A 15,624-nucleotide genomic window follows, 5' to 3' on the forward strand; every position below is an offset into this window, starting at 1 on the left:
TCACTCCAGATCATCTTCCACTCTGTGGTCAAATTGATCTTTTTAAGGCACAGGTTTGACCATCTCATTATCTCCTTACTCAGTAAACTCTACTAATTCCAAAATAAAATATAAAATCTTTTGTTTGGCTTTTAGATTCTTCATCTTCTGGCCTCTTCCCACCTTAAATACAATATTCCACCCACCATGCTTTTTCACTGAATGTCTTTGTCTAACATTTGACCTCCTGGCTTTCACATGTTTGACTCACTTGAACTCTGGCCCCCTGACTTCTAGCCTCATATTCTTTCCTCAGTTTGTCCAGAGAGATCTTTGAGACCCTAACCAATTAGAAAATATAAATAAATAAATGAATGGCGGCATGCACATACACATGTGCACAAGGTAAGCAGCAGAGGGCTAGTGATGAGCACTGCAGAGGCCCTCGGCTTTCCTCTCTTCTTCCCTCCCTGATCCTAGGTTTTTTGGCTCTCTCCCGTGGGGGGAGGGGGGAAAGGAATCTTCCCTGTGTCCTCGGAACCTTCGCAGCAGCGAGTCCAGGGAGTCATCGGACCCCTTAAAGAGAGGAACCACTTGAAAAAAGAGTGAAGGAGAGGGAGGAAAATAGGAGAGCGCGCGTCACCGGAAGGGGTGGGCCATCACACCTCGACCAATGAGCGCGGTTAGCGCGGTCGGGGGCACTTCCGGGAAGTGGCCTGGGAGGATCGAGAGAGCTTGCTGTGCGGTGTGACCAGTGCCGGGAGCGGTTGGTGAATTGTTGACGCAGGGAAGGTTTGTGAAGTGACGCCAGGATGTCAGAAAGAAAAGTCTTAAATGTGAGTAGCGCGCTGGTAGCGAAAGCGAGATTCCAGGTCTTTTGACGTCTCTCCTCCGGGGGGCCGGGCTTAGCATGGCTCCTCCCTGAGGTGGGGCTCTCCATGTTCTTGCCTTTCTGACTGGGCGTAAGACCTTATCCACTCAGGGGCGGGGACTCCATAAGGCTCCTCCCTCCGTGACCCGATGCTGATTGGGACTTTGCTTGCTGCAGGGCTCTAGGTATCCCGCTGTGAATGGGGCGGGGCTGCTCTCCCTTCCTCTTTATTGAGAGGGGTGGGGCTCTCTACTTGCTTTCCCTCCCTAGTGGGCGGGGTTTGTTTTGTCCTATCCCCTCCCACCTTCATCCTTTGTGGGCGGGGCTCCCTCCATTCCTCATGTACCTACTCAGTAGACACTAACAGTGTTTGCCCTGGCTTTGGGGATATCAGTATACCTCCTGAGAAAGTGTGGACCAACTCCAGGGTTGACACAAACTTTGGGATGAATGGTACATTCTCCTTTGGGAGTTAAGAGACCCGAGGGCCCAGAAATCTTAAGTCAACTCAAGAAGTTCTTTCAATTTTAATTCAGGAAACATTTATCAAGGGCTTATTATATTCTTTGCTAAGCTCCAGGAATACAAAAAGACAAGCCCTGCCCTCAAGGAGCTAACGATCTAATGGAGGAGACCACATGCAATATGTGTGGGGGATAAAAATTGTATAAAAGATAAATAGAAAATAATTAGCGAGGGGAAAGCTTTGGAATTAAGATGAGTTGGGGAAGACTTCCTTTAGAAAGTGGGATTTTACTTGGGAAGTCAGGGAGGTTGGTAGTTGGAGTGGAGGAAGAAGAGCATTGTCGCTTTTTTTTTTTTAAATCCTTACCTTCTGTCTTGGAATCATTATGGTATGTTGGTTCCTAAACAGAAGAGTGGTAAGGGTGAGACAATAGATTAAGTGACTTGCACAGGGTGGCACAGCTAGGAAGTGTCAGATCAGATTTGAATCCAGGACCTCCTGGCTCTGGGCCTGGCTCTTAATCCACAGAGCCACTGCCCACTGTGGCGTCTTTCTTAACTGTGATCCTTGCTAAAGAATCTCCTCAAGGACATCTCTGCCTTTTTTCAAAGATTAAGTCCCAGGGTAGACTCAGATCTGTGGTAGCTACTAAGGCTTAGATGTTGGTTTCAGTGGGTCAACAAGTACCCAGGGTCACAGCTCAACAAGGAGATATTATCATATATCCTAATGGTAGTGTCCACTGGTAAGTGGACTTTCCAAGTGAAAGGTTTGGATTTCTTCTATTTTTCCTGGTCATACCCTCAGTGTCCTAGGGTGGGAGGAAACTTTCCATATTTCTCTCTACCCCCTGGGGTTACTGCCTTGTTTGGGGTCTAGGGAGGAGGTTGCCCTCTTCCTAAGAGCACTCCTTTGTTTTCTATGTGTCACTCCTCCCCAGGAAGTTCCTGGGATGGATATGGGTCATAGGTTTTTTAATGTTTCTCATCTAGATGCTAGCCATCCTTAGAATTCCTCTCTCTCCATTGATTGGACTCTCCAGTGTCTTTAATTACCATTCTCCTTATCTATAAAATGAGAGGTTGAACTAAATGACCTTTAAGGTTTCTTTCAGTTCTAAATCCTTTGGTCCCATAATCTCTTTACTTTTTCCCTTTTAAACTCTTCTCACCCCCTCTTTTACCCTTTCCTTTGCTGTGTTTTGTCCCCAAACTATCCTGTTTTCTTGTCCATGTTATATATCTCCTTCTTGACTGGTCTTTCTCTATGATTTTCCTCACCCTATAAATACTCCTTCTGTGAGACTTGCCTCTTATAATACTGTATGTGGACATATGTGTGTATGTGTGTACATGTACACACCTTCTCCATGGGACTCTTCTTTTTTCTTACTTTCTTCCTGTTGTATTCCATGGCTTGAGAATGAGAGTCAAAGCTAGCCTTCTTTGTGATCATTACCTTTTTTTTTATCTTCTCTACAGAAATACTATCCACCAGATTTTGATCCATCAAAAATCCCTAAACTCAAGCTACCCAAAGATAGGCAATATGTGGTGAGATTGATGGCCCCATTCAACATGAGGTAAGAATACAGTAGAACCCCCTCTCCCTGCCATATGTTAAAGTTAAATTACAAACTCCAGGTTCTTAGTTTCCATAGAGTTTATTAATAATCACTTAAAATAGATAAAGCAGATAGGTGGAAAATAAAACCTAATCTAATCTAGTTCTGACCATGTGTTTGTTCCACATGGCTGGCTGTCTCAGCCATGGCCCTCTACCACCACCATCCAAGGAATAGAGAGAGGGGGTTACATCCGCACTCCCCCACCTCTCTTTTGACTCAGATCCATAATCTTTAGTTCTGGGTCATGTTCCTGGGACAGATGAGATGAGGTGGGGTGGGGATTCCCTTTACAAACATGTACAGTAAAATGTCCCTACCTAGCCACCTCTGACTTTGAAGGCCAGAAAAGGTTAATAAGGGAAAATCACATTGATGTTGTATACTGGCTCCTAGAAATCCTTAAAAATAGAACTTCATTTTCTGAGATCTGTAAATTTGCTTTATAAAATATTTTGATAACTGTATTTCAGTAGCAATCCTTTTTCCTAGCATGGAATTGGGCCGCTTTGTGGGAGAGGAAGTAAGGAAGGCATTTTTACTTCCCATTGGGTAGAAGAACTTCATAACTAACGTGGAGTGTCATTCTTTGGCCTCCTCTTTGTTTCCTTCCAGATGTAAGACATGTGGTGAATATATTTATAAAGGCAAGAAATTTAATGCCCGAAAGGAGACAGTGCAGAATGAGCTATATCTGGGACTGCCAATTTTTCGTTTTTATATTAAGTGTACCCGTTGTCTAGCTGAGATCACCTTCAAAGTAAGATACTGAGTCTTTTAAAAATTCGTATGTGTATATTTATTAAATATCTTATTAGAAATTTAACATTGATCAATACCAACAACTAAACTTCTTTAATTACAATGTACAGTAAATTAGATAATTTCAATATATAAAGGAGCATAACACTTTTTTAAAGCATTCCTCAATGGTTCTGTCAGGATTTTTTTGTCATTCTCATTCATTTTTCTTCTTGTATGGAATTAGCCAATATATGCCTAATTCTTCTGGTTCCATTCTATTATTAGGTCTTTCTGAGAAAGAGATTAAAACTTTGTAAAAATGATACTTGTTTGTGAAAATATATCACCATGTGTTTGGAAGTTTGAAAAAAATACTAACTACTAAATCTGATAATGAATTGTGCTCCATATACTTTTCCCAAAGTATAAGCCATTGAGAAAAGCATTCAAAAAGAATAATGCATAACTTCCTCAAATCACTGGATTTTAAATTCTTCAAATTTTAAATTTCTTCAAATATAGTTCAGTAAACTTGCCGAAGACAAAAATAGTTGAACTGTGTAACAGTTAAAATTTAGGGGAGATGGGGAGACTGAGGCAGGTAGAAATTAGTTTCTTTCTGCAAGAAGTATTATATTTTTTAGAGGTTTATTAAAGGTTAAAGATTAAAGAATATACAAGTAAGAAACATGTGCCTAGGCCAGAGGCCTAGACAAAATAACCTCACATCATGCAAGAGATGCGCCTGCTCCAAAACGGAAGTCCCAAAGAGCCAAGAGCCCCTCAAAAGCCTTTGAATCAGCTTAAATACCTTCTCGATCTCGGCCCAGGTGAGATTACAAGGCATTCTGGGGAAGTGGAGCAAAGGCTCATGGGGATTGTAGTCCTGTATTCGAGTCTATTTTTTTACATATGAGAGAGAATAGAAGGTGGGAGTTGTTTGAATCAATCAGTCCTCTTCACCCTTAAAGTAACTAATAAAAATACTCTAATTTTGGTACTTTTGTTGAGGGAGAACACCTCTATTGAATCCAGCTGGTCAAAGGCATTGAACTAAGCATGAACAACCTAGTTATTCAAGTTTCAGAAAGAGTAGAATGGTTCTAGTCATTAAATGGAATGAAATGAGACTCTACAGGAAGTGCATTGGGATTGGCAAAAGAAGCTCATTTATATCTGTGGATTTTTATATAAGATCTAGGCAGTTCAGAACCTAGTTTTTAGTGCCTCATCGACCCCACTCAAATCCCAGAGAGAAAAACATTTTGAGGGATGGTGGGGTAAAAGAAGGAGGACCTGTTTCCTCTTTCTCCAACTGGAAGATGAGCATGTCAACTTCAAAAGAATGGAAGATTTAGACTTCCCACAAATGCTGTAAGATTCCAGCATCCTAGAATAGCTGGTGGCAGCGTCTACATCAAGAGCTGAGGATAAAATAGACACTGACGTGCATGGCTTGATCAAGTATCCCCCTTCCCCCCTCCCAATCCAGTGAGCTCAGTGGCTCCTTGTTACCTCAGGATCAAATAGAAACTTTTCTGTCTGGCATTTAAAACTCTTAATATCCTCATGCCTTCCTACCCTTTTCTCCCTTTGGTACCCATTGTAATGATGGCATATTCACTATACTTTTGATGTTATTATAGTGAATCTCCTAAAGGGAGATTCTAGAAAAGGAAACAATGTGTTCTAGAGATAGAAACTTAGATGAGCTGGCTCCTACTCTCCTTCACCACCCTGAGTGTGGTTGTCAAGGGGTGTGGCACAGGCAATTGGGGGTCCCCTGATAAGAGACTGTAATGGGGAGTTGAATGAAGGTCTCCCCTATCAGGTAGACCAGGGGTGACCCCAGATTTTCCAGGACAAAGTGGATCTGAAGACAAACCTCCTCGGTGTCCTTAACTCAGCAGGAGGAGGGGTCTTTGCTAGCTCCCTATTGTGACAGGTCAGGCCACAACAGATAGTCTTCCCTTTTTCTCCCAGCAGTAAATCTTAAGAAGATATCTGACTGCGTGTTAATGGTTTATCAGTAATGGTAATGGGGAGAGTTGGGGAGTTGGAATGAGGAAGTCAAGTTCCCTAATTTATTCCCATCTACTTGGTCTTTCCCTCAAGTAACTGTTCAGTCAACTCGAGTTTCATCAAACCTCCCCACTAATCTCTAAATCTTATTGATAATGCTATAGGGTTAAGGAAAGGTTAGAGCAGGTACAAGGGCAAGGGGGGAGAGTCTCTCCAACAGAGAGTCCTCAGCTCCTCAATATCAGAGGAGTTTAGACACTCTGTTGAAATGTTATTAATTTGTAGAAGTAACTTGATGGAAGTACTTTCTAGACAGATACAGATGAAATCATCTATGGCTCTTGGCAAAGATCCCTGGTAAGGAAATCCTCCCTGCCAGTTCAAGGTCTCAGCTCCAAAACCCCCCAGACTTCTTTACAGAGCTCTCTCAACTCCCCTTTTCTTTCCCAGCATGCTTTATTCCTTAATGGTCTCTGCTGTCACTCACTTTTCTTCAAAATTTCCCCTTTTCCTCTTGCAAACTGCTCTAACACCCCTAAAATCCAGTTACCAGTGACTTTTCATCTCCTATCTCCTTGCCTTTGCCCTGGCTATTCCCCAGACCTAGAATTCTTTGTCCCTCATGTCCCACTCTTAGTTTCTTTGGCTTTCTTCCAGACTCAGCTCAGATCCCACCTTCTACAGATAGCCTTTCTCAGCCCTTTTCCCCCTACCCCCCAACTACCAGTGTCTTCCCTTGTGAAACTATTTTCCATCTATTCTGCCTGCACCCTCTAGAGAATTATTTCCCTTTTGTCTTCCCCATTAAAATAGATGCTCTTAGGAGGCAGGATCTATTGTTGTCTGCCTTTGTATCCCTAGTACTTTTCATAGTGCTTGGTAAATAAGTGCTTAGTGTCCTGCATGTAGTAGGCCCTTAATAAAGGCTTATTGGCTGTCTGTCTGAATAAATGCTCATTGACTGACTTTCTAGATGTCTTTATTTTCTTCACTTGTTTTAAAAAAACCCTTACCTTCTTTCTTGGAATTAATATCAGTTCCAAGGCAGAAGAGCAATAAGGGCCAGGCAATTGGGGTTAAATGACTTGCCCTGGGTCACACAGCTAGGAAGTGTCTGAGGCCAGATTTGGACTCAAGCCAGGTATTTTCCTCATTCTTGTATGGTCCTTGAATTCTAGCATTCTATTATGCCACAGTTTATTTAACTTCAAGAAGTGTCAAGCTAAGCATCTCTTAAGGGATCACTCTTTACCAGGCATTATCCTTACCTCTGGGGATACAATTCCAAGAAAAAGACAGTTTTTGCCCTCAAGGAAGGGGAAAACAAACCACAAAAAAGAGGGCTTGTGGGCAGTGAAAGGGTATACATGGTGGCAATGTCTAGGGTCAAAGGGAAGCCAGGAGAAGAATGAAGGACAGTGTTTTCTTCCTCAGAATGGTGGTTCTCCTCCATTGTTCTATATTTAGGTTTCTTCTAGTTTTCAAAAATAACATCAAATGCTATAAAAATCTTTAAGCAGATATAGTTTCAAGATATATTCCCAAGATCCTGGATATTAACCAACCCCTTTAGAACCCCCACAAGCTATGTTTTTTAAACCTTTTCTATTTTAGTAATACCTCTAAGATGGAAGGTCAAGGGCTAGGCAATGAGGGTTAAGTGTCACGCAGGGTCACATGGCTAGTAAATATCTATGATCAGATTTGAATCCAAGTCCTCCTGACTTCAGACCTGGTGCTCTATTCACTGAGCTGCCTAGCTGCCACCACCCCCTTAGAGCTATTAAAACCAATCCCCTGGACTTCATGAAAATTCCCAAGCTATAAAGGCAAGACTAGCTCTAAGGAATAGGATAGAGAACAGATGAATATACTCCTTTGTCCTTTAGTTGTCTCAAGAAGGCCATGGCACTGACAAACAACTCTGCATGCCCTCCTCTGCTCTGTGGGTGGTTTAGAAATTCCTTAAGAAAGCTTTCTACTTGCCTTCTGACTGCCTAGCCTGTGCTCTTTCTCATTGAATGAGTTAAACAACAGATATTTATTGAGCACTCACTGTGTGCAGAACCACAAGGGAGATGCAAAGGGGCATGAGAGTTCCTGCCATCATAGAGTTTACTGTTATAGATAATAATTACTCATTCTCATGTTATTTCAGGGTTTATAAGGTGCTTTTTTTTACAAGAAGTCTATGAGCTAGTTATCATCCTCATTTTACAGATGAGACAACTGAAGCTTAAGGAAATTGTGACTTTCTTAGTTTCTTAGCAAGGAAATAGGAGAACCAGGCCTGAAGCCAAGCTGTTTGGCTCCATGTGCTGTGTTCTTTCTGCTGTCCCATAAAATGAGAAGTGAGGAAGATTTGCAATCAGATCTGGTCAGGCTTGTCCTGAGATAACTGCATCTTCTTCTCCAATTCATTCTGAAATATGACTATTCCTGGCCATCAACTTGTGGAGGATGAGGACCCAAAATGTTCCCCTAGGTGTTGCCCAGTTTGGCCAATTGGGTCTTTTTACAGCCTCTGTTCTTTTGTTTGACAGCTATTTAATTATTTCTAAGCCAGACCACTTTTGACCATGGCCTGTATTCATATAAAATCGATTTCTTTCCCTCCAGACTGACCCGGAGAATACAGATTATACTATGGAGCATGGAGCCACCCGGAACTTCCAGGCTGAAAAACTCCTGGAAGAGGAAGAGAAGAGGGTTCAAAAGGAAAGAGAAGATGAAGAATTAAATAATCCCATGAAGGTAATATAGGAGTAATAATAATAATACCACACATTTCTTTGTGCCTTAAGGATTATCAAGTACTTTCTTCCTACCAGCCTTGAGAGGTCAATAGTGTAGGTATTATTAGTCCAACTTCAAAAACATTTTGTTAATATTTTGTTTCTTCCCCAATTACATGCAAAAACAATTTTTAAATTATTATTTTTTAAAATTTTGAGTTTTACATTCTCTAACCCTCCTTCCTTCAGCACCTTCCACCCCTCTCCCTTCCCTGAGACAGTAATCAATCTGATAAAGATTTTACATGTGCAGTCCTGTCAAACATTTTTTCATATTAGTCATTTTGTGGAAGGGATCTCAGATGAAAAAAAAGAAGAAGAAGAAAGAAATGTAGTGTGTTTTAGTCTGTAATCAGACTCCATCAGTGCTTTCTTAGGAGGTGGGTGGCATTTTTCATTCTGAGTTCCTGAGATTATCTTGGATCACTGTATTGTATTGCTGAGAATGACCAAGTCATTTATTAATCCAATTTTCTAGATAGGAAGCTGGCCTTTGGGGAAAGGTGACTAACTCAAAGTCATCTGGCTAATAAGTGTCAATACCAAGACTTGAATCCAAGTCTTTATCTCCACATCCAGGCCTCTTTCTACTGTTCCTGTCCTGGCTCTCTGAGCCAGACTTTTCCCTGGGTCAGGGGAACCCCTGGTACATGGCAGCTGGCCTCTAGTGCTGAGAATTTTGTGCCAGAGCCAGAAGGCATGAGATAAGTCACCTGCAATTAAGGCCCTACATGATGGTGAATGTTCTAAAGTTAATTTCCACCTCTTACCATTCTAGGTATCCTAGGCTGCCTTCCAACTTTTATGGTATTTTAGGAAATAGCAAGAGGTTAAGGTTGAAGAGAGAATGATAATAATTATAGTAGCAACTGGCATTTGAAAATTTAAGTTATACAAAATGCTTCATATATATTTTCTCATTACATGTTATTTCATTAAACAGCCCTGTCAAATGGGCATAGTTGATATTTTGTGAACTTTACAGATGAAGAAACTGAAACTTAAAGATATTTAGTGACTTGAGCAAGGTGACATAACTTGTAAATGTAAAAGGAAAGATTCAAACCTAGGTCTCTCCTAACCCTAGGTCCAGTATCAAGATAGAGACATGATACCAAGGGCTCTGAATCCTGGGAAAAAGAGTTTACAGTCTAGCTGAGAAGACAAGACATAGCCACATAGAACATGACTGTACAGTAATGCATTTGATCCTCACTGCAACACCATGAGGCAGATGATGCAAGTATCCTCCCCACTCTACAGATGAGAAAATAGGCTCAGAAGTTTGGGAAATAGACCAAAACCCCTACTGCCCCTGAGGCTCATTACTGTCCGTTTGCCACCTCCACCTAGGTGCTAGAGAATCGAACCAAGGACTCCAAGCTAGAGATGGAGGTCCTGGAGAATTTGCAGGAGCTAAAGGAACTCAACCAGCGCCAGGCAAATGTGGACTTTGAAGCTATGTTACAGCAGTACCGGGTGTCAGAAGAAGAAAAACGCCAGCGAGAGCAGGAGGAAGACCAAAGGGAAATGGAGTAAGTTTAATGGGAAGAAAATGAGCATTTCTTCAGGTTGGGGTGATGTTTTGGGAAGAACATTGACAATCTGTGGGGTGTCAGAGGAAGGTGATGTGGATGGCCTTGGGAGGAAATGAACATCTTATCATTGGAGGTCTCCAGGTTAGAAGCTCAATGCCTTTTTTGAAGAATGTTGTAAGAAAAGTGCTTATTCGTATTTCTGTAATTTTTTTTTTAATTTTATTTTTTGGTTATGATACTCACTTTATTTCCCTCCCCTCCACCCACCCACGATGCGCAATTTCATTGGGTATTACTTGTGTCCTTGATCTTTCTGTAATATTTTAAGGTTTATAAAGTAGCATTTCTTATAAGACCAGGCTATAGGTAGTTTAAATGTTGTTGTACCCATTTTATAGATGAAATATGCCTTGCCCCTGGTCATACATCTAATAAGTTTAAGGAGACTTGCATCTAGTTCTCCTTTTTCCAGGTTCATTACTCTTAACTACCCCATTATTCCTGCTCAAGTTGTCTAGATGACTGCTAAGGTCCTTGCTTAACTCTAAGACTCCAATTTTCCATGAGATTGCCTAGGTTAGAGATGGACTTCTGACCACACAGAGAGTCTAGAATAGAAGTAACCCTGGGAGCTCTGTAGGACCTTCTGCCTTGCAAGTAGAAAGTTGTTAACAGCAGTAGAAGCAAAGCTGTGCCTCAGGTTGGGATGAATCTGGGATCAGGAAGACAAGGAAGAGGAACTGTCCTTCTATGAAGAAACTTCCAGAATGAGGGAGGTGGCCTGCCAACCAGCCAGCCATCAGGGAGGAGGTTGCCTACATATATTCAGGAAGCCAGAAGTGCTTGTGAAGAGTTCAACCTTCATTCTGTTACCATCACCCCATCTACCTTGGGCAGGGGTTATCTCCTCTAATTTTCTTTTTGCCACAGAGTAGCTAAAAAGTTGCTTTTTGTTGTCTTTAGTATTTGTATTCATCATAAGCCTTAGTTCCTTCTGAGTTTTAGCATTCCTGACATTTTGATAGGACCATACCAACTTTTTATATTCAGATTCATTTACTCACCCTTTCTTTCATTTTCTAGATATTAAAAAAAACTGAATTTTTGATGTAGACTTATCAACCTCTTTAGACAGTTTCCCTTTTTCTTCCTTATTAGGATAATCTGTGTTCATTCCTAAGAGCTTCCTATTCCTCTTGAGTGGATTTTGCCTGTAGAATCCTTATGCCACAGGAAATCTACCTCTTCTTTATCTAAATTCTTTGAAATTGTACTGTCTCAATAGTCTGTTGTGACCCTAGACCTTAGTTTCCTCATTTCCATGAAGATGACACTCCTTGCCTTAAGAGTGTTGAGAGAAACCGTTAAGATATCAAATGGGTGTTTACTCCTTTACCCTCTTTTCCTCTCCCCACACCCCTTAGAATTCCATCAAGTTCATAAAAATGAAAATAGCTTCAATGGGGCAGATAGATGGCTCAGAGGTGGGAGGACCTGGGTTCAAATTTGGCCTTAGACACTTCTTAGTGTTTGGGCAAGTATGTGTGGGCAAGTCACTTCATCCCCATTGCCCAGCCCTTATACTCTTCTGCCTTGAAACCAGTACACATTATTGATTCTAATATGGAAGGTAAGGGTTTTAAAGGAAAGAAAGAAAATAAAATAGCTTGGAAGTCCAACTCAGATTCCAACCCTGAATGCAGACTCCATTGCAGACCACCTACCCTACTATACCCTTTCTTCAGTAGGGTTGCTACCACTTCTACTTCTTAGGTTAGAAAGAGCAAAGGAGAGTAAATGGTGCTAGGAAATCACACCTCAGGATGTCTTCTTGATGCACCATGGTGTCATAGTGACATGCTGGTTGGGGAGCAACTCTGGAGCCACTCCCTTCAGGAGAGATTGAAGGGCAGACACTTTGGGGGTCATTGAGGGGAGAAAAGGGGCACAGTCCATAGGCAGCAACTAGCTGATGACTTGTAGGGCATGATCCACTCTGCCCGTAAAGTACAGATGTATAAGCCCCCCAGAAAAGAAACCATGTAGCCCTCATCACAGGCAGTTGTCTATCCCACAGGGCCATGATGGAACAGTCTAGGAAACGGCGACTGATTGAAGATTCTGACTCCGATGAAGAGCCCATCCCTGCACCTTCCCAGCTGCTCATTCGGGCCAACCCCACAGCCATCTTAGAGGAGGTAAGTCCAGTACCATCTCTGTTCCCCACTGGATAATTAATGTGACTGGGCTGGAGATTGGGAAAGGAGGAGTGACACTATTACAGCTTGGCCACATAAACTTGAGTCCTAGAGATGGGACTGATAAAGAAGTTAAGTCATGGGTTTGGCCACCAGTCAGATGATCAGAAGATCATAGTGTATTGATCGATCAGCAAGCATTTATTAAGCACTCACTGTGTTCCAGGCACCATGTTGACTATTGGGCATACAAAGCAAGGACTGGAAAGGGAGGAACAGCCCAAGATGTGAAGAAGTAGAAATACCAAACTGGAGTTTATGTTTAATCCTATTACTCAGAACACTCATTGAGCAGGACTGGGGTGGGGAAAATGACTCCCCTTTCCCTCCCCCTTTCCCACTAATACTCCCCAGATGAGTATTTGGTGTTTGGAAGGACCCATCCATCGAAATTGTTTTAAAGTCCCTCCTAGACCTGGTATCTTCTGGTTTTAAATAATGACAGTACTAGCTGCCAGCAGAGATGCCTGCTGTTCTTTCTATCTCTTCTTCCTAGGCCAGGACTCCTACTTTTACCATTTCCATCCTGGGGGTTTAAGGAACATCATGCTCCTTGGGTGTCCAGCCTTGGGAAGGTTTCTCAGGAAGTGATTTGGGGGAATTTGCCCCCTTTTGCCCCTCTGGCTGTTGAGTCATTGTGAACTGAACTAGAAAGGGCTGACAGTCCCATAACATCTAGACTCCCCATTGGCAGGAAGTGTTGCTCAGAAAGAATAGCCTCTTGTTATGAGCGGCCTGGCAAAGGCTGGGGATAATCATTGTGACCAACATTTATGTAGCACTTTCAAGTTTGCAAAGGCCCCTGCATATTTTCTCATCTGGGAATGGGTAGAAATTACAGCAGTCCAGAAAGGATTGAGCACAAATTAATTCCAAATGAAAGGGTTCCTAGTTATTCTGAAGAATGACTTTTGAGAACAGATTATCTCATTGGCCTACTCTCCCTCCTCAGGGCCCGCCGCTAAAAAGGCAGAAGTTGGAGAGCTGGGAGCGGAGTGTGGGTGCATTCGCCAGCAAGTCAAAGCTGGCAGGCCTGGTTGTGGCAAAGAAGCCAGTTGCCCCGAAACCCAGCAGCAACAATGGGCATGTAGGCTCTCCCTCCCCAAATACAGGTAATGGGCCCCAGGCTCACAAGAAGCCCTTAGCCACTTGTGAGAAGGAAGTTATTGGGATTTAGAGCTAGAGAGCCTCAGTTTCTTCATCTGTACAATGAGAAATGTTCTCTAAATCAGGGGTTCTTAATCTTTTTTGTGTCCTGGATCCCTTTGGAATATTTCCAGTAAAGCCTACATCCCCTCTCTTCTCCCAATAATGTTTTTAAATAATTGAAGGAAATGCAAAATTTTAAGAGGCAACAAAATGGCTCATTGGATAGAACACCAGACTGGTCAGGAAGACTTGGATTTAAATATGGCCTCTGACACTTACTAACTCTGTGACCCGGGCAAATCATTTAACTTTTGTTTGCCCTGGAGGCAACTAGATGGTGCTTTGGATAGAGAGCTGGGCCTGAAGTCAGGAGGACCTGGATTTATATCTGGTCTCAGACACTTACTAGCTGTGTGATCCTGGGCAAGTCATTCAACCTTTGTTTGCCTGAAACAAGTGGAGAAGAAAATGGCAAACCACTACAGTATCTTTGCCAAGAAAACCCAAATGGGGTCATGAAAAGTTGGGTGTGACTGAAGTAACAGCAAAGGTTTGATTTCATGTAGAGGTTAGGGAAAATAAAGGTAACCTTTTAGTTGGTGGACCCCTGTTCAGTTCATGAACTGTGAAAAATCTGTGAGCCTCAGGTTAGCCTCCTAGGTCTAGACAGCCTCTAAGGCCCTGTTCTCTGAATTTTGTATATGATTCTCAAATTGTTGGTCTGTCTCCTGGTTACTGAAGAAACAAGAAAGAAGCATCTTTCAGACTGCCACTAGGGGGCAAAGGGTGCCTGTGCAGGTGCAGAGAATAGCTTTGTTTCTGAGCCTTGATTCCCTTCCTCCCCAAGATGCCTGTGATATGGATTGCTGATAGAAGCTAATTCAGAAGGTCTAGAGGCAGGCGAGGGTGCTGGGAGGAAGGGGCTATTTCCTTTTTTTCCCAATGCCCTGCTCTGCTGAACCATGACTTTGCTGGGGGGGGGGGGGGGGGGGGAAGGGCTCAAAACAAGCTGACCCCAACCTGTCTTTGTAGACATACCGAAGAGTTTGAAGGAGGCCGATGAACCACTCAGGCTGCCCAGTTCCTCCTCCCTGAGCCAGCTGGGGGCGTACTCAGACAGTGAAGATAGCAGCAACAGTGGCTGAAGCATTGGCCTCTCCCCTTGGAGGGAGGCCCCAGACCTTCAAGGCCCCTCCCCAGTGGGGCCTGATGGTGGAGCCAGGCTGGAGTGGATTTATTTCTTTGTGCAGCCAGAAGAGGAGGACTGGGGCAGAAGCAACACTGACTGAGGCTCTATCTAGTGAGCTGGGTGTCCTCTCCCCACTCGTTAGCTGCCCAGGAATTGAGTGCCCCTCTCTAGGCCCATAGGCCTCTGTAGGATTCAGTGCTGGGGGGCACTCTTCCATCTGAATCTTCCCTCTTTAGAAAGTGGCAGCTGAAGATCTGCCATCCATCCCTAGCGAGTGCCCCCCCCCCCCATAATAGCAGGGATGGGCCTGCTTCCTTTGCTCGTCGGGCCCAGGTGGCCAGAGGAGAATCAGTGGGGAGACAAGGCGTTACCTCTTGCATCCCTGAAACTTTAGGGCCTTTTCCTCCCTGACAGTGCCAGAGTTCCATTATTTCTGTGGCTAGTATGGCATTCATCACATACCACACAGAATGGTACTTCATCGGTGCTCAGTGCCAACTTAGCATGTGTGGTAGATTGCCCTCCCCTTTGCCCCACACCAAGATTACCTGGGATGGCACTTGAACCTTTGGGAATTGGATCTAAGATATACAATGCCCTCTCACAACAGGCATCTTCTTTCCCCCTGTACATCCTGCCCCAGACTGAAACACCAGATGGGCAGATTCCAAGGCCAGCAATGCTGCTACTGTTCAAATCAGGCCAACCCAGAGGTTCCCCCTCTCTTCCTCTCCCCTCTAGTCCCACCACCCCACCTGATTTGTATCTGTCATTCTAAACCAAATAAAGGAAAACGAATGGACCCAGGATTAGGCTGATCTTGAGCCTTAGATCTCTTGCTATTCTCTGAGGTGGGAAGCAGTGTTGGTGGCTGCTGGACTATTGTTTGGGGTTGTTTTACAGGGGATTACTGTTCTGGTGGGCATTAAAGCAGATACATGGAGGTTGCTGTCATCTCTGAACTTGTGTGACTCCTCCCTATTCCTTCC

At 43.2% G+C, this 15,624-nt stretch overlaps 1 protein-coding gene across 2 annotated transcripts; it reads left to right on the forward strand.

Moving 5' to 3' along the window:
- The first annotated feature begins 631 nt into the window (after window positions 1-631).
- YJU2 (YJU2 splicing factor homolog) lies at window positions 632-15,578 on the forward strand. 2 transcript variants are annotated; one of them, XM_001374407.3, is made up of 8 exons: window positions 632-815; window positions 2,798-2,898; window positions 3,556-3,700; window positions 8,326-8,460; window positions 9,855-10,036; window positions 12,117-12,237; window positions 13,250-13,409; window positions 14,479-15,578. In XM_001374407.3, exons 1-8 carry the CDS (start codon window positions 792-794, stop codon window positions 14,589-14,591), a joined length of 981 nt encoding a protein of 326 aa, XP_001374444.1. In that variant the 5' UTR covers window positions 632-791; the 3' UTR covers window positions 14,592-15,578. The 2 variants fall into 2 exon arrangements, with proteins under 2 accessions (XP_001374444.1, XP_016287572.1); XM_016432086.2 differs by lacking the exon at window positions 632-815 and adding an exon at window positions 1,012-1,035 and having other exon boundaries at window positions 14,479-15,442.
- The last annotated feature ends 46 nt before the right edge of the window (window positions 15,579-15,624 follow it).

This window comes from Monodelphis domestica, chromosome 3 (genome assembly GCF_027887165.1).
Source record: "Monodelphis domestica isolate mMonDom1 chromosome 3, mMonDom1.pri, whole genome shotgun sequence".
NCBI classification, from domain to species: Eukaryota; Metazoa; Chordata; class Mammalia; order Didelphimorphia; family Didelphidae; genus Monodelphis; species Monodelphis domestica.